Here is a 23325-nt window from a genome sequence, read left to right as displayed (position 1 = left end):
CTCCATTCTCTCCCGCTCTCACTCTCATCCTTCACTATATTTTCCCTACCTCTATTTCTCTCTCTCTCCCTCTCTTTATATTTTCTCTATCATTTCACTGTCTCTGTTCTCTCCTCCTTCTCTCTCTCTCTCTCTCTCTGTTCTACTTGATTAGGCTATCCGATAGAGAACAGAACGCTGGGCTGTGGCTGTATCCATCTGCATACAGTGATTAGTATGAAGCCCTGGGTGAGCCCACACAGCTCTCAGGCCACTAATGCAATCACAACCATTAGGATATGATGGAAGCTGTGGAGCTCAGCTATTACTGACTGTCTGATGGACTGAGGCCCTGTCTAGTGCTTTATTGAGGAGGTCCTATACTTCACTTGCTCATCAGTTCACATTTGATCTGTGGCCATCTGCTCAGTGCCACTGTTTGTTCGTTGTGACGACTTAGTCAAAGGTGCTGGAACATGAACATGATCATTCAGGATTAGTTGTTAAGGCCTGTGACAAGATTAGAAGGAAGGAAAGAAGGGAGGATGCACTGGAACGGGCCTTGTACAAACAACACTGTGTGTGTGTGTGTGTGTGTGTGTGTGTGTGTGTGTGTGTGTGTGTGTGTGTGTGTGTGTGTGTGTGTGTGTGTGTGTGTGTGTGTGTGTGTGTGTGTGTGTGTGTGTGTTTGGGGGTACTAGTGTCTCTCATCACACTTGTAAAGGTTAAGGGGACTATGAGAGATGGAGAGATTGTAGGAATGAAAGAGACAGAGGGAGAGTGAACGAATGTGTGTGTGTGTGTGTGTGTGTGTGTGTGTGTGTGTGTGTGCGTGCGTGCGTGCGTGCGTGCGTGCGTGTGTGTGTGTGTGTTTTATGGCCGATCAGATCCATGGATGGGCTGATCTCTCTCTCCCTTCTGTTTATCTCCCCCTTTCTCTGTTTCGTAGCTAAATCCGTATGTAATTTGCTGTCCTTACAACACAACAACGCTGTGTTGCTTTGTACACGCTTTTATAGACAGAGAAGGGGGATAATGAATCTGTATACTGTGGGGTTGGCATAGCAACTGCCTTTCCAACCATTATTGCTCTATGTGTTGTATTATTCCTGTCACATCTGTTTCACACCATGTCTGACATATGCTTCAGAGGTGTGGCTTAACCTTTCCAATACAAAGCACACAAATCACTTTTTCTCAAGGTCTACACCAATCTCTCCATCTTTCTTGCAGACCCCTAACCTTTATGGGGGGCATAGGTATCCCCCTCCATCTTTCTGTCTTTCCCAATTTCTCTCTTGATCACTCACCTCTCCCCGCCTCTCTCTGGGCCAGCCCTCTCCTTCTGGGCCTGCCCTCTCCTTCTGGGTCTGCCCTCTCCTTCTGGGTCTGCCCTCTCCTTCTGGGCCTGCCCTCTCCTTCTGGGCCTGCCCTCTCCTTCTGGGTCTGCCCTCTCCTTCTGGGCCTGCCCTCTCCTTCTGGGCCTGCCCTCTCCTTCTGGGCCTGCCCTCTCCTTCTGGGCCTGCCCTCTCCTTCTGGGTCTGCCCTCTCCTTCTGGGCCTGCCCTCTCCCTCTGACCACTGATTGCCTCCGTCTAGTTTGTCTCTCTCTCTCTGTCTGGTAAAGTTGTATGGACAGTGGCGTCCCTTGACGTCACTGTCTTCTTCCTGGGATGTCTCTCTCTCCCCGTGACCCGTAACATTTTCCCGAGGCCTTTATTTTGGTTGCGCGATCACTGGACCCACCACTCTCCCGCGGTGACCTGTCGCCCTGACCCCAGAGCATCCTCACTCCTCCACACTCCTGCACTTTCCCTCCTCCTCTTCCCCTCTCCTCTCTCTCTCTCTCTCTCTTTATCAAGCTGTGAATTCAGTGACATCTGCTCTCTTTCTCCATACCTCTCTGCCTGTCTACAAACTGCCATTTAATATTATCATGACTGTTCAGTTTACTGTTAAGGTCCCAAAGTTTTGCCCCCATCTTTCCATTACCATGACTACGGTCGGTCGGCGATGAGGCAGGGAAGGAGAGTTGACATTTGGCAGGTGCCGTAATAATTTAGAAATCCGTTGGAATCGTACCCCAGACGACATGATGCGCTTTACTATCTGCAATATTCCCTAATCACAAAGAAGCTTATTAGGCTACAGGGAGAAAAGGTGCTGTCACATTTCATAATCTTCTCCTACACAACACAATTCCACACGCGCGTTATTCCCTCATCCGGTTAGAGCGCATAGGCTTAATATTCTATTAAGAAAAGGCACAACATGGAAAACGCATGAGAGTGTGTATAGCCCTCTACACTGTGCATAATCATAGGCTCATGGTTGAAAATAAGATAATTACTTAGATAATATGCTATGACGTCAAAAGTCCTAAGGCTGGTTAAGGTAGAACTAGGCTGGAACACCATATACTATCCTATCAGCCTATAAGCATGGATCAATCTAGTAACATTTATATTAGCGCTTATTGTTTTTGCATATAAATGGACCTGCAATCTGATTATAGGCTAGGAGGCTATAGCCCTATCATAAGCATCATGCACTATAGCCCTATCATAAGCATCATGCACTATAGCCCTATCATAAGCATCATGCACTATAGCCCTATCATAAGCATAATGCACTATAGCCCTATCATAAGCATCATGCACTATAGCCCTATCATAAGCATCATGCAATATAGCCCTATCATAAGCATCATGCACTATAGGCCTATCATAAGCATCATGCACTATAGCCCTATCATAAGCATCATGCACTATAGCCCTATCATAAGTGTAACAGTATAACTTTAGACCGTCCCTTCGCCCATACCCGGGCGCGAACCAGGGATCCTCTGCACACATTAACAACAGTCACCCAAGAAGCATCGTTACCCATCGCTCCACAAAAGCCGCGGCTCTTGCACCGCTAACTAAGCTAGCCGTTTCACATCCGTTACATAAGCATCATGCACTATAGCCATATCAAAAGTACTTATTACATTTGGAATGCTTAGCAGGTCAGGAAAATGGTCCAATTTATGCACTTATCAAGAGAACATCCCTGGTCATCCCTACTGCCTCTGATCTGGCGGACTCACTAAACACAAATGCGTCATATGTAAATTATGTCTGAGTGTTGGAGTGTGCTGCTGGCTATCAGTAAATAAAATTATGCTGCCTGGTTTGCTTAATATAAAGAATTTGAAATTATTTGTACTTTTACTTTTTGTATATTTTAGCAATTGCATCTACTTTGATACTACTTAAGTATATTTAAAACCGAATACTTTTGACTTTTACCCAAGTAGATTTTTATTGAGTAATTTTCTATGAAGATTTCTTTACTTTACCTCAAGAATGACAATTGGGTACTTTTTCCACCACTGGCTATCAGATAGGTGGGCGAACAGCCGCTCCTCGGTCAAACTCTGATTGGGAATAGGCCTATTATTACGCGTCTCTAAGTCTCCGGTGTCGCTCTGCAAACTCAGCACCTTCATTTCCCTCATCCTGATTGCGATGTCTTGTATCGGACTGACCACGGACAATTTACCCCACGAGAAGGTAGACTCCAGTTGCCTAAGTGACCACAATCAGAGATCACAGGATATTTACCGGATGCGGCCGGCGGCCTCATCCGCCAGCCCACTTAGCAGAGGCGCACCCCTCTGTATCTCCCACTCTCTTGACTATTGAGCTCTCTTTGAATGAATTGTTGTCGAGCAATGACCCGTTTTCCAGCATTCAATTAGGCCTATCTTAATTTGACAACGTTAGTTGACATTAGCTTAAAGGTCGAAAAGCCTATTGGTTTTCACTGTAGCTGTCTAATTCTGCCCGTCAAAATAAGACTTGTCTATATAAAACTTGTTTTTGTAAAAAAAAAAACGTGTTCACCCATGCTCGAGCTGCTGAATAATAAATACAATAAATCAGTTGTGTGTTGGCAACTCCCAAGAACGAATTAATTCCGCACGCTGTCCGAGAGGATGTAGGCTATGTGACAGTTTCCCGGAGAACTGTGATTAAATGTAACAGTTGCATTACATAAGCTAGTAGTAATATTAGCCTACGTGATCATGATCCATACTAGCGTAATAGAATTTATATTAGATTTGTTATTATGGGGTTCAACGGGAAAGAACGTATGGATGGCGTGATAAAAATGTGTTTGTAGTTTTTCTTGTCTTCATAATTACCCAGTGACTGTCCAATGAGAATTACAGGGAGGGGAGGCAGGGAGAGAGAGCAAGCGAGAGAGAGTGAAGTTGAGAGAAACATATTCGGAGAGACAGTGTGAGCGATAGAATGAGTGAGTGAGGTAAAGGAAGAGTTGCATAGTAAATCATATTTGTCATTTATAGGCTACCTTTCTCCGTTTAGCATAGCATGTTTGCATGTAGATGTCGAGTAGTCTCGCGATTCAGTTATTTTATATGGTGAGAATACTGACGGAGATTTTCATATCAACAGTAGGTTCATAATATAATCATGAAAGATTATTCAGTTCTTATATTTTTATGGACATTTTAAATAATCGATATTCGTGATATCAATTAATTGATCCCTGGACTGACGGAGATAAAGACTGATTGATTCTACAACGGCGAATTGAGGGAAGGAATCATCGAGCACAGAGGGAAGGAAGGGAACCAGTGAATTATTTGGGAGAAATCAAAGCGCTCCGTCTCCTGTGAGGACCTGTCGCTGGTCTCGCACCTAGAAGAAGGGGAGCAAAATATGATGGAATGGCTGTGACAACATGAAAAAGAAAAAGTGTGAGGGTCTATTTTCATCCAGCCACTGATTCAACACGACTGACCTGGGGACAGAGAAGGGGAAGAGAAGGTAGGAGGATGAAGAGAGAGGGGGTTTTGGGGAGAGAAAGACAAAGAATGCATGGTGTCTGGGTGTGAGATAATCTGTGAGATTTTAGGAAGGTAGTTTAAGAATGAATAAAAGTGAATTGAAAGATCCTTGCCATATAAGCCATAGGATACATATAAACACAGATTTGACAGAAGCATGCATTCTAGGGGACCAGTATTCAACTGTGCTCAATTAAGTCAATACTTTGAAAATAATCATTTTTCACTAATGATCGGATTTGCCTTGTACACGTCCAGATAATTTGCTATAGTCTATCCTATCTGAACTTCTCATCCATCATGTGCTCCCTCTCTTCCACGCCTCCCTTCCTCCATCTCTCTCTTCCTTCCTCTCTCCATTGTTTCATAATTAAACCCCATCTCTCTTCTAATTCTAATGTTTCTTCTGTACTTCTCTTTCCATTTTTCTCTCTCCTTTTCCTCCCTCTGTCTCTCCGTTAGGTAGAGAGCAGCCTGTCGCCCTCCGGCCCCCACCATGGAGCCCCCTCCCTCTCTGAGCTTGACTCTCCTGGGAGGCAGTGAGGACGAGGACCCGCGGTTCCCCCTCCCTCTGAGTGGAATCTCCCACTCCTCCATGACCGGCAACTACCCGGGATCAAACCACTCCAACCACAGGGGGGGATCCAGCCTGGACCGGCTGAATGGGTCCCCCACTACACCTAACATGCCCAAGGCCTCCCTCCCCAAACTGCCTCTGTCCTCAGTGGGGGGTCAACCCCTGCCCCCCCTCCCCAATGCCCTTCACCCCACCAGCACCCCTCTGTCCTCGTGCCTGGGTTCCCAGCACAGCCTGAGTGGAGACAACTCCCCAGTCTACAACGCCCTCTTTTACTCCTCACACTCCCCTTCCATGGAGAGAGAGAGGGACAGGGATAGAGAGAGGGACAGGGATAGAGAGAGGGGATGTAAGCACCGCCAGGCCAGCCCGCTGGTCCACCGGAGAGACAGCAACCCTTTCACAGAGATCGCCATGAGCTCCTGTAAATACACAGGCGGCGTGATGAAACCTCTCAGTCGCCTCAGCGCCTCCAGACGCAACCTCATCGAATCAGACAGCGGCAGCGACACCAAAGAGGGCGGGGCAGCACCTGTTACCGGCACAACTGCCATTGGAGGGCGGGACCGGGACAGAGAGGCTCCACCCACTTCCTCATCCTTGCCATCCTCCAATCAACCAACCCAGAATCCTCCAGAGATAGTGATCTCATCAAAAGAGGACTCGCCGTACGCGAGGGGTTATGATATCACCGACTCATCCTCCAATCAGATGTCAATATACCATCAGAACCACGCCTTGGTGGGGAGTAGGGGAGGTTTAAGCAGTGCAGGGGGCACAGGAGGGGGGGTAGGGGGGAGTAGGCAGGGAGGTGTAGGAGGTGTTGGGGCTGTAGGGCCGAGGGGGAGCTGCACCAAGGCTTCTAGTTCTAAACGTAAGAACCAGAACATTGGTTATAAACTGGGCCACCGGAGGGCGCTGTTCGAAAAGAGGAAGAGGCTGAGCGACTACGCACTCATCTTTGGAATGTTTGGCATCGTCGTCATGGTGATCGAGACAGAGCTGTCCTGGGGCGTTTACAACAAGGTGAGCCGAAGGGGAGGGGTTCATCTGACCCAATGGGTGTGTTCACTGTCATGGTGCTGTAGGCTCAAAAACGGTTGTCCAATAACTTGTTAGAATAATGATTTCTGTTTTCCATTTCAGAATGTTTTCTCATTTGTATCTGCTGAACTTGATGGGAAAAATGGTTGGCTTTGGGGGCTGTGTGATTGGTGGGGTAGTGGGCAGTAGTAGTGTTAGGGTCAGTATTTGGTAGGGTACTGGGTGGGGCTAGTTTTTAAAAAAATACGTTTTTTTTAACCTTTATTTATCTAGGCAAGTCAGTTATGAACAAATTCTTATTTTCAATGACGGCCTAGGAACAGTGGGTTAACTGCCTGTTCAGGAGCGGAATGACAGATTTGTACCTTGTCAGCTCGGGGTTTGAACTTGCAACATTCCCGGTTACTAGTCCAACGCTCTAACCACTAGGCTACCCTGCCGGGGGTCAGTGATTGGTGGGTTAGTGACTCCTGGGCAGGGAGGCAGTAAGTAGCTCAGCTGTTGGGTATGGGTAGTGTGTTTGGGTCAGTGTGAGGCAGTAGCAGCAGTAGAAGTAACAGCAGTAGCAGTAGCAACAGCAGTAGTAGTAGAAGTAGCAGCAGTAGAAGTAGCAGCAGTAGAAGTAACATCAGTAGCAGTAGCAACAGCAGTAGTAGTAGAAGTAGCAGCAGTAGAAGTAGCAGCAGTAGCAGCGGTAAAAGTAGCAGCAGTAGCAGCAGTACAAGTAGCAGCAGTAGCAGCAGTACAAGTAGCAGCAGTAGCAGCAGTAGAAGTAGCAGCAGTTGCAGCAGTAAAAGTAGCAGCAGTAGCAGCAGTAGAAGTAGCAGAAGTAGCAGCAGTAGAAGTAGCAGCAGTAGCAGCAGTAAAAGTAGCAGCAGTAGCAGCAGTAGAAGTAGCAGCAGTAGCAGCAGTAGAAGTAGCAGCAGTAGCAGCAGTAAAAGTAGCAGCAGTAGCAGCAGTAAAAGTAGCAGCAGTAGCAGCAGTAAAAATAGCAGCAGTAGCAGAAGTAAAAGTAGCAGCAGTAGCAGCAGTAGCAGCAGTAAAAATAGCAGCAGTAGCAGCAGTAAAAGTAGCAGCAGTAGCAGCAGTAGCAGAAGTAAAAGTAGCAGCAGTAGCAGCAGTAGCAGCAGTAAAAGTAGCAGCAGTAGCAGCAGTAAAAGTAGCAGCAGTAGCAGCAGTAGCAGCAGTAAAAGTAGCAGCAGTAGCAGCAGTAAAAGTAGCAGCAGTAGCAGCAGTAGCAGCAGTAAAAGTAGCAGCAGTAGCAGCAGTAAAAGTAGCAGCAGTAGCAGCAGTAAAAATAGCAGCAGTAGCAGCAGTAAGAGGTTACTGATATCTCATCTGTCTGGGTAATGGTGAGTGTAATAAGGCTAGCTGGACTCTCTCTCTCTTCCTCTCTCTCTACCCCCCCTCTCTCTCTCTCTCTCCCTGCTACCTATCTCTCTACCTCCCCCTCTCTCTCTATCCCCCCCCCCTCTCTCTACCTCTCTCTATCTATCTCTCTCCCTGCTACCTCTCCCCCCCCTCTCTCTCTCCCTGCTACCTCTCTCTCTCTCCCTCCCTCTCGCTGTCTCTTCCTCTTTCTCCCTGAAGAATCCTGTCTCGCTTTCTTGCTTTCCTCTTTCTTCTTGATATTCTTGGTTTGAATCTCTTTCTTTCTCCTCTTTTTAGTAGCCTGAGGGAAACTGTCTCCCCTCCTCATGCTCCATCTCTCTGCTCCTCTGTTCTTCCAGTGGTACACCGGGGGAGTGTGATCGGCAGTGAGGATGGAGGAAGAGAGAGATAAATAAAAGGCTGTAGAAAGAGAGAGAAAAGGAGAGGTGATAATGAAAAGGCTGATTTAGGTTCTTATCCCAGCTCCAGACAAGTCTTCTCTTCTATGAATCAGACACCATTGTGTGTCACAAATCAAATCAAATTTTATTTGTCACATACACATGGTTAGCAGATGTTAGTGCGAGTGTAGCGAAATGCTTGTGCTTCTAGTTCCGACAATGCAGTAATAACCAACAAGTAATCTAGCTAACAATTCCAAAACTACTACCTTATAGACACAAGTGTAAGGGGATAAAGAATATGTACATAAAGATATATGAATGAGTGATGGTACAGAGCGGCATAGGCAAGATACAGTAGATGGTATTGAGTGCAGTATATACATATGAGATGAGTATGTAAACAAAGTGGCATAGTTAAAGTGGTAAACATTATATTAGGTAGCATTGTTTAAAGTGGCTAGTGATATATTTTACATCATTTCCCATCAATTCCCATTATTAAAGTGGCTGGAGTTGAGTCAGTGTGTTGACAGCAGCCACTCAATGTTAGTGGTGGATGTTTAACAGTCTGGTGGCCTTGAGATAGAAGCTGTTTTTCAGTCTCGGTCCCAGCTTTGATGCACCTGTACTGACCTCGCCTTCTGGATGATAGCGGGGTGAACAGGCAGTGGCTCGGGTGGTTGTTGTCCTTGATGATCTTTATGGCCTTCCTGTGACATCGGGTGGTGTAGGTGTCCTGGAGGGCAGGTAGTTTGCCCCCGGTGATGCGTTGTGCAGACCTCACTACCCTCTGGAGAGCCTTATGGTTGTGGGCGGAGCAGTTGCCGTACCAGGCGGTGATACAGCCCGACAGGATGCTCTCGATTGTGCATCTGTAGAAGTTTGTGAGTGCTTTTGGTGACAAGCCAAATTTCTTCAGCCTCCTGAGGTTGAAGAGGCGCTGCTGCGCCTTCTTCACGATGCTGTCTGTGTGGGTGGACCAATTCAGTTTGTCTGTGATGTGTATGCCGAGGAACTTAAAACTTGCTACCCACTCCACTACTGTTCCATCGATGTGGATAGGGGGGTGTTCCCTCTGCTGTTTCCTGAAGTCCACAATCATCTCCTTAGTTTTGTTGACGTTGAGTGTGAGGTTATTTTCCTGACACCACACTCCGAAGGCCCTCACCTCCTCCCTGTAGGCCGTCTCGTCGTTGTTGGTAATCAAACCTACCACTGTTGTGTCGTCCGCAAATCAAAATCAAATCAAATCAAATTTTATTTGTCACATACACATGGTTAGCAGATGTTAAATGCGAGTGTAGCGAAATGCTTGTGCTTCTAGTTCCGACAATGCAGTGATAACCAACAAGTAATCTAACTAACAATTCCTAAACTACTGTCTTATACACAGTGTAAGGGGATAAGGAACATGTACATAAGGATATATGAATGAGTGATGGTACAGAGCAGCATACAGTAGATGGTATCGAGTACAGTATATACATATGAGATGAGTGTGTAGACAAAGTAAACAAAGTGGCATAGTTAAAGTGGCTAGTGATACATGTGTTACATAAGGATGCAGTCGATGATGTAGAGTACAGTATATACATATGCATATGAGATGAATAATGTAGGGTAAGTAACATTATATAAGGTAGCATTGTTTAAAGTGGCTAGTGATATATTTACATAATTCCCATCAATTTCCATTATTAAAATGGCTGGAGTTGGGTCAGTGTCAATGACAGTGTGTTGGCAGCAGCCACTCAATGTTAGTGGTGGCTGTTTAACAGTCTGATGGCCTTGAGATAGAAGCTGTTTTTCAGTCTCTCGGTCCCAGCTTTGATGCACCTGTACTGACCTCGCCTTCTGGATGATAGCGGGGTGAACAGGCAGTGGTTCGGGTGGTTGATGTCCTTGATGATCTTTATGGCCTTCCTGTAACAACGGGTGGTGTAGGTGTCCTGGAGGGCAGGTAGTTTGCCCCCGGTGATGCGTTGTGCAGTCCTCACTACCCTCTGGAGAGCCTTACGGTTGAGGGCGGAGCAGTTGCCGTACCAGGCGGTGATACAGCCCGCCAGGATGCTCTCGATTGTGCATCTGTAGAAGTTTGTGAGTGCTTTTGGTGACAAGCCGAATTTCTTCAGCCTCCTGAGGTTGAATAGGCGCTGCTGCGCCTTCTTCACGACGCTGTCAGTGTGAGTGGACCAATTCAGTTTGTCTGTGATGTGTATGCCGAGGAACTTAAAACTAGCTACCCTCTCCACTACTGTTCCATCGATGTGGATAGGGGGTGTTCCCTCTGCTGTTTCCTGAAGTCCACAATCATCTCCTTAGTTTTGTTGACGTTGAGTGTGAGGTTATTTTCCTGACACCACACTCCGAGGGCCCTCACCTCCTCCCTGTAGGCCGTCTCGTCGTTGTTGGTAATCAAGCCTACCACTGTTGTGTCGTCCGCAAACTTGATGATTGAGTTGGAGGCGTGCGTGGCCACGCAGTCGTGGGTGAACAGGGAGTACAGGAGAGGGCTCAGAACGCACCCTTGTGGGGCCCCGTGTTGAGGATCAGCGGGGAGGAGATGTTGTTGCCTACCCTCACCACCTGGGGGCGGCCCGTCAGGAAGTCCAGTACCCAGTTGCACAGGGCGGGGTCGAGACCCAGGGTCTCGAGCTTGATGACGAGCTTGGAGGGTACTATGGTGTTGAATGCCGAGCTGTAGTCGATGAACAGCATTCTCACATAGGTATTCCTCTTGTCCAGGTGGGTTAGGGCAGTGTGCAGTGTGGTTGAGATTGCATCGTCTGTGGACCTATTTGGGCGGTAAGCAAATTGGAGTGGGTCTAGGGTGTCAGGTAGGGTGGAGGTGATATGGTCCTTGACTAGTCTCTCAAAGCACTTCATGATGACGGAAGTGAGTGCTACGGGCGGTAGTCGTTTAGCTCAGTTACCTTAGCTTTCTTGGGAACAGGAACAATGGTGGCCCTCTTGAAGCATGTGGGAACAGCAGACTGGTATAGGGATTGATTGAATATGTCCGTAAACACACCAGCCAGCTGGTCTGCATGCTCTGAGGGTGCGGCTGGGGATGCCGTCTGGGCCTGCAGCCTTGCGAGGGTTAACACGTTTAAATGTCTTACTCACCTCGGCTGCAGTGAAGGAGAGACCGCATGTTTCCGTTGCAGGCAGTGTCAGTGGCACTGTATTGTCCTCAAAGCGGGCAAAAAGTTATTTAGTCTGCCTGGGAGCAAGACATCCTGGTCTGTGACTGGGCTGGTTTTCATCTTGTAGTCCGTGATTGACTGTAGACCCTGCCACATGCCTCTTGTGTCTGAGCCATTGAATTGAGATTCCACTTTGTCACTGTACTGACGCTTAGCTTGTTTAATAGCCTTGCGGAGGGAATAGCTGCACTGTTTGTATTCAGTCATGTTGCCAGACACCTTGCCCTGATTAAAAGCAGTGGTTCGCGCTTTCAGTTTCACGCGAATGCTGCAATCAATCCACGGTTTCTGGTTAGGGAATGTTTTTATCGTTGCTATGGGAACGACATCTTCGACGCACGTTCTAATGAACTCGCACACCGAATCAGCGTATTCAATATTCCCATCTGACGCAATACGTGTCCCAGTCCACGTGATGGAAGCAGTCTTGAGTGTTGGAATCAGATTGGTCTGACCAGCGTTGGACAGACCTCAGCGTGGGAGCTCTTGTTTTAATTTCTGCCTGTAGGCAGGGATCAGCAAAATGGAGTCGTGGTCAGCTTTTCCGAAAGGGGGCGGGGCAGGGCCTTATATGCGTCGCGGAAGTTAGAGTAACAATGATCCAAGGTTTTACCACCCCTGGTTGCGCAATCGATATGCTGATAAAATTTAGGGAGTCTTGTTTTCAGATTGGCTTTGTTAAAATCCCCAGCTACAATGAATGCAGCCTCCGGATAAATGTTTTCCAGTTTGCAAAGAGTTAAATAAAGTTCGTTCAGAGCCATCGATGTGTCTGCTTGGGGGATATATACGGCTGTGATTATAATCGAAGAGAATTTCCTTGGAAGATAATGCGGTCTACATTTGATTGTGAGGAATTCTAAATCAGGTGAACAGAAGGATTTGAGTTCCTGTATGTTTCCTTCATCACACCATGTCCCGTTAGTCATGAGGCATACGCCCCCGCCACTCTTCTTACCAGAGAGATGTTTGTTTCTGTCCGCGCGATGCGTGGAGAAACCCGTTGGCTGCACCGCCCTGGATAGCGTCTTCCCAGTAAGCCATGTTTCTGTAAAGCAAAGAACGTTACAGTCTCTGATGTCCCTCTGGAATGCCACCCTTGCTCGGATTTCATCAACCTTGTTGTCGAGAGACTGGACATTGGCAAGAAGAATACTGGGAAGTGGTGCGCGATGTGCCCTTTTTCGGAGTCTGACCAGAACACCGCCGTTTTCCCTCTTTTTCGTAGTCAGTTTCCTTGGGTCGCTGCAAGCGATCCATTCCGTTGTCCTGTTTGTAAGGCAGAACACAGGATGCGTCAGGAAAACATATTCTTGGTCGTACTGATGGTGAGTTGACGCTGATCTTATATTCAGTAGTTCTTCTCGACTGTATGTAATGAAACCTAAGATGACCTGGGGTACTAATGTAAGAAATAACACGTAAAAAAACAAAAAACTGCATAGTTTCCTAGGAACGCGAAGCGAGGCGGCCATCTCAGTCGGCGCCGGAAGGTAACAGATGGGCTGATGGGCAAACTTGATGACTGAGTTGGATTCGTGCGTGGCCACGCAGTCGTGGGTGAACAGGGAGTACAGGAGAGGGCTCAGAACGCACCCTTTTGGGGCCACAGTGTTGAGGATCAGCGGGGTGGAGATGTTGTTGCCTACCCTCACTGGGGGCGGCCCGTCAGGAAGTCCAGTACCCAGTTGCACAGGGCGGGGTCGAGACCCAGGGTCTCGAGCTTGATGACGAGCTTGGAGGGCACTATGGTGTTAAATGCCGAGCTGTAGTCGATGAACAGCATTCTCACATAGGTATTCCTCTTGTCCAGATGGGTTAGGGCAGTGTGCAGTGTGGTTGAGATTGCATTGTCTGTGGACCTATTTGGGCGGTAAGCAAATTGGAGTGGGTCTAGGGTGTCAGGTAGGGTGGAGGTGATATGGTCCTTGACTAGTCTCTCAAAGCACTTCATGATGACGGAAGTGAGTGGGGCGGTAGTCGTTTAGCTCAGTTACCTTAGCTTTCTTGGGAACAGGAACAATGGTGGCCCTCTTGAAGCATGTGGGAACAACAGACTGGGATAGGGATTGATTGAATATGTCCGTAAACACACCAGCCAGCTGGTCTGTGCATGCTCTGAGGGCGCGGCTGGGGATGCCGTCTGGGCCTGCAGCCTTGCGAGGGTTGACACGTTTAAATGTTTTCCTCACGTCGGCTGCAGTGAAGGAGAGTCCGCATGTTTTAGTTGCGGGCAGTGTCAGTGGCACTGTATTGTCCTCAAAGCGGGCAAAAAAATTATTTAGTCTGCCTGGGAGCAAGACATCCTGGTCCGTGACGGTGCTGGTTTTCTTTTTGTAATCCGTGATTGACTGTAGACCCTGCCACATACCTCTTGTGTCTGAGCCGTTGAATTGAGATTCTACTTTGTCACTATACTGACGCTTAGCTTGTTTGATTGCCTTGCGGAAGGAATAGGTACACTGTTTGTATTCGGTCATGTTTCCAGTCACCTTGCCCTGATTAAAAGCAGTGGTTCACGCTTTCAGTTTCACGCGAATGCTGCCATCAATCCACGGTTTCTGGTTTGGGAATGTTTTAATCGTTGCTATGGGAACGACATCTTCAACGCACGTTCTAATGAACTCGCACACCGAATCAGCGTATTCGTCAATGTTGTTATCTGACGCAATACGGAACATATCCCAGTCCACGTGATGGAAGCAGTCTTGGAGTGTGGAATCAGATTGGTTGGACCAGCGTTGGACAGACCTCAGCGTGGGAGCTTCTTGTTTTAGTTTCTGTCTGTAGGCAGGGATCAACAAAATAGAGTCGTGGTCAGCTTTTCCGAAAGGAGGGCGGGGCAGGGCCTTATATGCGTAGCGGAAGTTGGAATAGCAATGATCCAAGGTTTTTCCAGCCCTGGTTGCGCAATCGATATGCTGATACAATTTAGGGAGTCTTGTTTTCAGATTTGCCTAGTTAAAATCCCCAGCTACAATGAATGCAGCCTCCGGATATATGGATTCCAGTTTGCAAAGAGTCAAATAAAGTTAATTCAGAGCCATCGATGTGTCTGCTTGGGGGGGAATATATACGGCTGTGATTATAATCGAAGAGAATTTCCTTGGTAGATAATGCGGTCTACATTTGATTGTAAGGAATTCTAAATCAGGTGAACAGAAGGACTTGAGTTCCTGTATGTTTCTGTGATCACACCACGTCTCGTTAGCCATAAGGCATACGCCCCCACCCTCTTCTTACCAGAAAGATGTTTGTTTCTGTCGTCGCGATGCGTGGAGAAACGAGCTGGCTGCACCGTCTCCGATAGCGTCTCTCCAGTGAGCCATGTTTCCGTGAAGCAAAGAACGTTACAGTCTCTGATGTCCCTCTGGAATGCTACCCTTGCTCGGATTTCATCAACCTTGTTGTCAAGAGACTGGACACTGGCGAGGAGAATGCTAGGGAGTGGTGCACGATGTGCCCGTCTCTGGAGTCTGACCAGAAGACCGCTTCGTTTTCCCCCTTTTCAAATTCAGTTTTTTGGGGTCGCCGGCTGGGATCCATTCCGTTGTACAGGGTGAAGGGCAGAACACAGGATCCGCTTCGCGAAAGCCATATTCTTGGTCGTACTGATGGTGAGTTGACGCTGCTCTTATGTTCAGTAGTTCTTCTCGACTGTATGTAATGAAACCTAAGATGACCTGGGGTACTAATGTAAGAAATAACACGTAAAAAAACAAAAAAACTGCATAGTTTCCTAGGAACGCGAAGCGAGGCGGCCATCTCTGTTGCCGCCGGAAGTAGCCGACAGCATGGACGCCATTGTGTGTCAGATGCTTTTGTTTAAGAAGTAAATTCTAATTTCATAAACAGTATAGGGATTTATAGTATCAAAGCATCTTGCGAATATTTATCGGAGCGGATGGCATTGAGCATGTGTAACCGATGTGAAATGGCTAGCTAGTTAGCGGTGGTGCGCGCTAATAGCATTTCAATCGGTGACGTCACTCGCTTTGAGACCTTGAAGTAGAGGTTCCCCTTGCTCTGCAAGGGCCGCGGCTTTTGTGGAGTGATGGGTAACGATGCTTTGTGGGTGACTGGTTCAGGGTGAGGGGATGGACTAAAGTGATACTGTTACATGTGTGTGTGAGCATGCATGTGTGTGTGTGTGTGCGGGCATCTGTGTGTGTTTGTGTGTTCGTGTGTGTCATCAGTGTGACAAACCCAGGTGTTAGTTGATGGATGAGTATTGATCCTAACAGGGTTTGAGTGCAGGAGACACTATTACATTGTGTTTCCATGTCTGGCATGGCAACGACTAGGGAGCTTAAACAGACTAGCTACCTGCAAAGAGAACAAACAGACTGGCTACCAGGCTAGAGAACAAACAGACTGGCGACCAGGCTAGTGTTTAAACAGACTGGCTACCTGGCTAGAGAACAAACAGACGGGCTACCAGGCTGAAGAACAAACAGACTGGCTACCAGGCTAGTGCTTAAACAGACTGGCTACCTGGCAAGAGAACAAACAGACTGGTTACCTGGCTAGAGAACAAACAGACCGGCTACCAGGCTGAAGAACAAACAGATTTGCTACCAGGCTGAAGAACAAACAGACCGGCTACCAGGCTGAAGAACAAACAGACCGGCTACCAGGCTGAAGAACAAACAGATTTGCTACCAGGCTGAAGAACAAACAGACCGGCTACCAGGCTGAAGAACAAACAGACCGGCTACCAGGCTGAAGAACAAACAGACCGGCTACCAGGCTAGAGAACAAACAGACCGGCTACCAGGCTAGAGAACAAACAGACTGGCTACCAGGCTAGAGAACAAACAGACCGGCTACCAGGCTAGAGAACAAACAGACCGGCTACCAGGCTAGAGAACAAACAGACCGGCTACCAGGCTAGAGAACAAACAGACCGGCTACCAGGCTAGAGAACAAACAGACCGGCTACCAGGCTAGAGAACAAACAGACCGGCTACCAGGCTAGAGAACAAACAGACCGGCTACCAGGCTAGAGAACAAACAGACCGGCTACCAGGCTAGAGAATAAACAGACTTTGGGGTGTGTATTTCAGCTGTTTTTGAGTGGTATGAAAGAGGGAGGCACAATGTTGCATGTTGCAACTATCTCTCATGTTTGAAGGTATGCCTTTTCTCTCTCTCTCTCTCTCTCTCTCTCTCTCTCTCTCTCTCTCTCTGTCTGTCTGTCTGTCTGTCTGTCTGTCTGTCTGTCTGTCTGTCTGTCTCTCTGTCTGTCTGTCTGTCTGTCTGTCTGTCTGTCTGTCTGTCTGTCTGTCTCTCTGTCTCTCTCTCTCTCTCTCTCTCTCTCTCTCTCTCTCTCTCTCTCTCTCTCTCTCTCTCTCTCTCTCTCTCTCTCTCTCTCTCTCTCTCTGTCTGTCTGTCTGTCTGTCTGTCTGTCTGTCTGTCTGTCTGTCTGTCTGTCTGTCTGTCTGTCTGTCTGTCTGTCTGTCTGTCTGTCTGTCTGTCTGTCTGTCTGTCTGTCTCTCTCTCTCTCTCTCTCTCTCTCTCTCTCTCTCTGTCTGTCTGTCTGTCTGTCTGTCTGTCTGTCTGTCTGTCTGTCTGTCTGTCTGTCTGTCTGTCTGTCTGTCTGTCTCTCTGTCTGTCTCTCTCTCTCTCTCTCTCTCTCTCTCTCTCTCTCTCTCTCTCTCTCTCTCTCTCTCTCTCTCTCTCTGTCTGTCTGTCTGTCTGTCTGTCTGTCTGTCTGTCTGTCTGTCTGTCTGTCTGTCTGTCTGTCTGTCTGTCTGTCTGTCTGTCTCTCTCTCTCTCTCTCTCTCTCTCTCTCTCTCTCTCTCTCTCTCTCTCTCTGTCTGTCTGTCTGTCTGTCTGTCTGTCTGTCTGTCTGTCTCTCTGTCTGTCTGTCTGTCTGTCTGTCTGTCTGTCTGTCTGTCTGTCTGTCTGTCTGTCTCTTTTAATCTGTCATTCTCTCTACATAGCTAATATAGTCAGAATAGGTAGTTGTGACAATAGGTGAATATATTTCCCGTGGTATGCAAGTATTGACTATTATTATGGGTGTGTGTATGGGTTGATGTATGCAACACATGTATGTGTGGAAACTCAATCTGTATATGTGTACTATACACTCCTGCAATATTTTCAGCATTTCCAGCTGCTCTAATTCCCTCCCAAAATAGAGATGAAAAATAGCAAGGGAGTAGAATGGAGGGGAGAGTAACAGAAGGACAATGTGTGTGTGTGTGTGTGTGTGTGTGTGTGTGTGTGTGTGTGTGTGTGTGTGTGTGTGTGTGTGTGTGTGTGTGTGTGTGTGTGTGTGTGTGTGTGTGTGTGTGTGTGTGTGTGTGTGTGAAATATTTACGTATAATGAGTTATCAAGTGTAAACCTAGCAGTTGATTATGTTCTCAATAACTGGTCATTCTATTCAACATTCTTAATTGTAAACATGTTCCATAGTATTTTCAATTCCACATTGTTTTCCTCCGTTTCTATATATCGTTCTGTATACCATTCTACAGTATGTAGTGTTCTGTATTCACCATTATATACCCTTATAGCATCCAGTTCATTTTATGTTCAGTGTTTCATAGCATTCTACAGTGTAGAATTAGAGTACAGCCTATCATCCTTTACATATGTTGTTTTTAGAACATGCAACATTCTACAGTATATAGCGTTCTGAATAATTCTATGTAGCATTCATCATTCTTTATTCAATCGCCTGTGCATAGTCTCTCCCATTCACACATGGTGAGACTGTGTTCTAATATGTTCCGGCTAGCTTTGACCTCTGACCCTACACCAGAGTGTCACCCCCTCTTGCCTTACCAACTCTACTGTTAACACCAGGCAGGGATCTCCCAAAACACTGGGCCTAATGTCTATCTAGCTGAGAATAACTATGCTTTTTAAATACCTGGGACTCCTACATGTCGCCTGTCGGACCAATAGATCATTTTCACACCCTGCTCAGAAGGCCCTGACTTCCCCTCAGGGGCGGCCATCTTGGAGGGCTGTGCTGTGATGGAACATGTCTATTCTGAGGGATCGCACAGCTGTCACCCACTACACCTGTCACTATGCGTCCTATACACACACATATAGCCTTGACATTGGGATGGTAGTGGGAGAGTGCATGCAAGTGTGTGTGTGTGTGTGTGTGTGTGTGTGTGTGTGTGTGTGTGTGTGTGTGTGTGTGTGTGTGTGTGTGTGTGTGTGTGTGTGTGTGTGTGTGTGTGTGTGTGTGTGCGTGCGCGTGTGAGTCTGTGTGTGTGTGTGAGTGTGTGTGTGTGTTTGTGTGTGTGTGTGTATGTGTGTGAGCATGTGTGTTTGTGTGTGTGTGCATGTGTGTCTCAGCATGAGGTTGATGGCATCCATGTCGAGTCACAGGTAACCTACCGTCTTCTACCCCCTCCCTCTCTCCCTCTGTCTCTTACTTCCCCCTCTAACTTCCATTATATATATCTCTCTCCCTCCCTCTCCCTCCCTCCTTCTCTCTCTCCCTCTCTCTCTCTCCCTCTCTTTCTCCCCCTCCCTCTCTCTCTCTCCCTCTCTTTCTCCCCCTCCCTCTCTCTCTCTCCCTCCCCCTCTCTCTCTCTCCCTCCCTCTCTCCTCCCCCTCCCCCTCTCTCTCTCTCCCTCCCCTCTCTCTCTCCCCCCTCTCTCCCTCTGTCTCTCTCCCTCTGTCTCTCCCCCTCCCTCTCTCTCTCTCCCTCTCTTTCTCCCCCTCCCTCTCTCTTTCTCCCCCTCCCTCTCTCTCTCTCCCTCCCCCTCTCTCCTCTCCCTCCCTCTCTCTCTCCCCCTCCCTCTCTCTCTCTCCCTCTCTCTCTCTCCCTCTCTTTCTCCCCCTCCCTCTCTCTCTCTCCCTCCCCTCTCTCTCTCTCCCTCCCTCTCTCTCTCCCCCCCTCCCTCTCTCTCTCCCTCCCCTCTCTCTCTCTCTCTCCCTCTCTTTCTCCCCCTCCCCATGATCTCTCTCTCCCTCCCCCATCTCTCTCTCTCCCTCCCTCTCTCTCTCTCCCCCAACCCTCTCTCTCTCTCCCTCCCCCACATCTCTCTCTCTCCCTCCCTCCCTCTCTCTCTCTCTCCCCCTCCCTCTCTCTCTCTCCCTCCCCCTCTCTCTCTCTCCCCCCTCTCTCCCCCCATCTCTCTCTCCCTCTCTCTCTCCCCCTCCCTCTCTCTCTCTCCCCCCTCTCCCTTTCTCTCTCCTCCTTTCTCCTCCCTCTCTCTCTCTCCCTCCCCCTCTCTCTCTCTCCCCCTCTCCCTTTCTCTCTCCCTCCCTCTCTCCCCCCTGTAAGGTAGAGTATTTATGTTGCTTCCCCAGTGACTGATCTGTGTTGTGTTATTCCTCTCTCGTGGTAAATAACCATCAGATTAGACTTACTGTGTCTACTACACTACTCCACATCTCCTCTCCTCTCCTAACTTAATCATCTGGTCATTTAGCAGACTCTTGTATAGAAAGCAATATATCACTTGTGGGAATCCAACCCACAACTCTGATGTTTAAAACACCATGATCCATCTATCCAACCCACATCTCTCATGTTAAAAACACCACGATCCATCTATCCAACCCACATCTCTGATGTTAAAAACACCAAGATCCATCTATCCAACCCACATCTCTGATGTTAAAAACACCACGATCCATCTATCCAACCCACATCTCTGATGTTAAAAACACCAAGATCCATCTATCCAACCCACATCTCTGATGTTAAAAACACCAAGATCCATCTATCCAACCCACATCTCTGATGTTAAAAACACCAAGATCCATCTATCCAACCCACATCTCTGATGTTAAAAACACCACGATCCATCTATCCAACCCACATCTCTGATGTTAAAAACACCATGATCCATCTATCCAACCCACATCTCTGATGTTAAAAACACCACGATCCATCTATCCAACCCACATCTCTGATGTTAAAAACACCAAGATCCATCTATCCAACCCACATCTCTGATGTTAAAAACACCAAGATCCATCTATCCAACCCACATCTCTGATGTTAAAAACACCATGATCCATCTATCCAACCCACATCTCTGATGTTAAAAACACCATGATCCATCTATCCAACCCACATCTCTCATGTTAAAAACACCATGATCCATCTATCCAACCCACATCTCTGATGTTAAAAACACCACGATCCATCTATCCAACCCACATCTCTGATGTTAAAAACACCATGATCCATCTATCCAACCCACATCTCTGATGTTAAAAACACCATGATCCATCTATCCAACCCACATCTCTGATGTTAAAAACACCATGATCCATCTATCCAACCCACATCTCTGATGTTAAAAACACCACGATCCATCTATCCAACCCACATCTCTGATGTTAAAAACACCATGATCCATCTATCCAACCCACATCTCTCATGTTAAAAACACTATGATCCATCCAATCAAAACCCACATCTCTGATGTTAAAAACACCACGATCCATCTATCCAACCCACATCTCTCATGTTAAAAACACTATGATCCATCCAATCAAAACCCACATCTCTGATGTTAAAAACACCACGATCCATCTATCCAACCCACATCTCTGATGTTAATAACACCATGATCCATCTAATCAAAACCCACATCTCTGATGTTAAAAACACCATGATCCATCCAATCAAAACCCACATCTCTCATGTTAAAAACACTATGATCCATCCAATCAAAACCCACATCTCTGATGTTAAAAACACCAGAGGAGGAAAATGATCCATCTATCCAACCCACATCTCTGATGTTAATAACACCATGATCCATCTATCCAACCCACATCTCTCATGTTAAAAACACCACGATCAGTAAGGGAGGAGAGGAGGTTGAGGAGGCATCTATCCAACCCACATCTCTCATGTTAAAAACACTATGATCCATCCAATCAAAACCCACATCTCTGATGTTAAAAACACCATGATCCATCTATCCAACCCACATCTCTGATGTTAATAACACCATGATCCATCTATCCAACCCACATCTCTCATGTTAAAACACTATGATCCATCCAATCAAAACCCACATCTCTGATGTTAAAAACACCATGATCCATCTATCCAACCCACATCTCTGAGCCATTTGAACTCTGCTTCCCTCTCTTCCTTCCTGAACCTGAACTCTGCTTCCCTCTCTTCCTTCCTGAACCTGAACTCTGCTTCCCTCTCTTCCTTCCCGAACCTGAACTCTGCTTCCCTCTCTTCCTTCCTGAACCTGAACTCCCCTGCTCCTCCTCTTTCCCTCCTCCCACGATATCTCTGGTCCCAGCTAGTAACACACACATCTTATTCTCTCACACACAGGTCTGCTCTACATGTGCGCGCGCGCGTGTGTGTGTGGAGGTGTGTGAGAGAGCGAGAGAGAGGTTATGGGGCTTACATCAGCCACTAACACCCACAATTGTTGCATTAGGGCAGTGGTTCCCAAACGTTTTATAGTCCCGTACCCCTTCAAACATTGAACCTCCAGCTACGTACCCCCTCTAGCACCAGGGTCACAGGGTCAGCTGTACCCCCTCTAGAACCAGAGTCACCTGTACCCCCTCTAGCACCAGGGTCAGCACACTCTCAAATGTTGTTTTTTGCCATCATTGTAAGCCTGCCACACACACTATACAATACATTTATTAAACATAAGAATGAGTGTGAGTTTTTGTCACAACCCGGCTCTTGGGAAGTGACAAAGAGCTCTTATAGGACCAGGGCACAAATAATAATATAATAATAATCAGTAATTTTGGTCTTTATTTAGCCATCTTACATATAAAAACTTATTTGTTAATCGAAAATTGTGAATAACTCACCACAGGTTAATGAGAAGGGTGTTCTTGAAAGGATGGACATAACTCTGCAATGTTGGGTTGTATTGGAGAGTCTCAATCTTAAATAATTTTCCACACACAGTCTGTGCCTGTATTTAGTTTCCATGCTAGTGAGGGCCGAGAATCCACTCTCACATAGGTACGTGGTTGCAAATGGCGTCAGTGTCTTAACAGAGCGATTTGCCAAGCAGGATACCCTGAGCGCAGCCCAATCCACAAATCAAATCAAATCAAATGTTATTTGTCACATACACATGGTTAGCAGATGTTAATGCGAGTGTAGCGCAATGCTTGTGCTTCTAGTTCTGACAATGCAGTAATAACCAACGAGTAATCTAACCTAACAATTTCACAACTACCTTATACACACAAGTGTAAAGGGATGAAGAATATGTACATAAAGATATGTGATGGTACAGAACGGCATAGGCAAGATGCAGTACATGGTATACAGTACAATATATACATATAAGATGAGTAATGTAGGGTATGTAAACATTATATTAAGTGGCATTGTTTAAAGTGGCTAGTGATACATTTTTACATCCATTTTTACATGATTAAAGTGACTGGATGTAACGGTTCTCTTGTGGTGAAGGAGAGTCGGACCAAAATGCAGCGTGTAGATTGCGATCCATAATTTAATAAACAAACGTAACACAAATGTAAATACAAACACTAGAAAAAAACGTAACGAAAACCGAAACAGCCTATACTTGTGTACACTAACACATCGACAGGAACAAGGACACTAAGGACAATCACCCACGACAAACTCAAAGAATATGGCTGCCTAAATATAGTTCCCAATCAGAGACAACGATAAACACCTGCCTCTGATTGAGAACCACTCCAGACAGCCATAGACTTTGCTAGATAACCCCACCAGCTACAATCCCAATATATACACACCACATACAAAAACCCATGCCACACCCTGGCCTGACCCAATACATGAAGATAAACACAAAATACTTCGACCAGGGCATGACACTGGAGTTGAGTCAGTGTGTTGGCAGCAGCCAGTGGTGGATGTTTAACAGTCTGGTGGCCTTGAGATAGAAGCTGTTTTTC

General features: G+C 46.9%; 1 protein-coding gene across 1 annotated transcript in view; it reads left to right on the top strand.

Moving 5' to 3' along the window:
* Window positions 1-4233: 4233 nt before the first annotated feature.
* The window catches only part of kcnn3 (potassium intermediate/small conductance calcium-activated channel, subfamily N, member 3), a 121889-nt gene continuing 102797 nt past the window's right edge, over window positions 4234-23325 (top strand). Inside the window, exons 1-2 of the mRNA XM_052495216.1 lie at window positions 4234-4819; window positions 5302-6442. Coding sequence (XP_052351176.1) covers window positions 5336-6442 — 1107 coding nt within the window. The 5' untranslated portion in view covers window positions 4234-4819; window positions 5302-5335. The remainder of the gene's footprint in view (window positions 4820-5301; window positions 6443-23325) is intronic.

Source organism: Oncorhynchus keta, chromosome 34, assembly GCF_023373465.1.
Source record: "Oncorhynchus keta strain PuntledgeMale-10-30-2019 chromosome 34, Oket_V2, whole genome shotgun sequence".
Lineage (NCBI taxonomy): Eukaryota > Metazoa > Chordata > Actinopteri > Salmoniformes > Salmonidae > Oncorhynchus > Oncorhynchus keta.
This window is presented reverse-complemented; position numbering and strand designations above follow the sequence as displayed.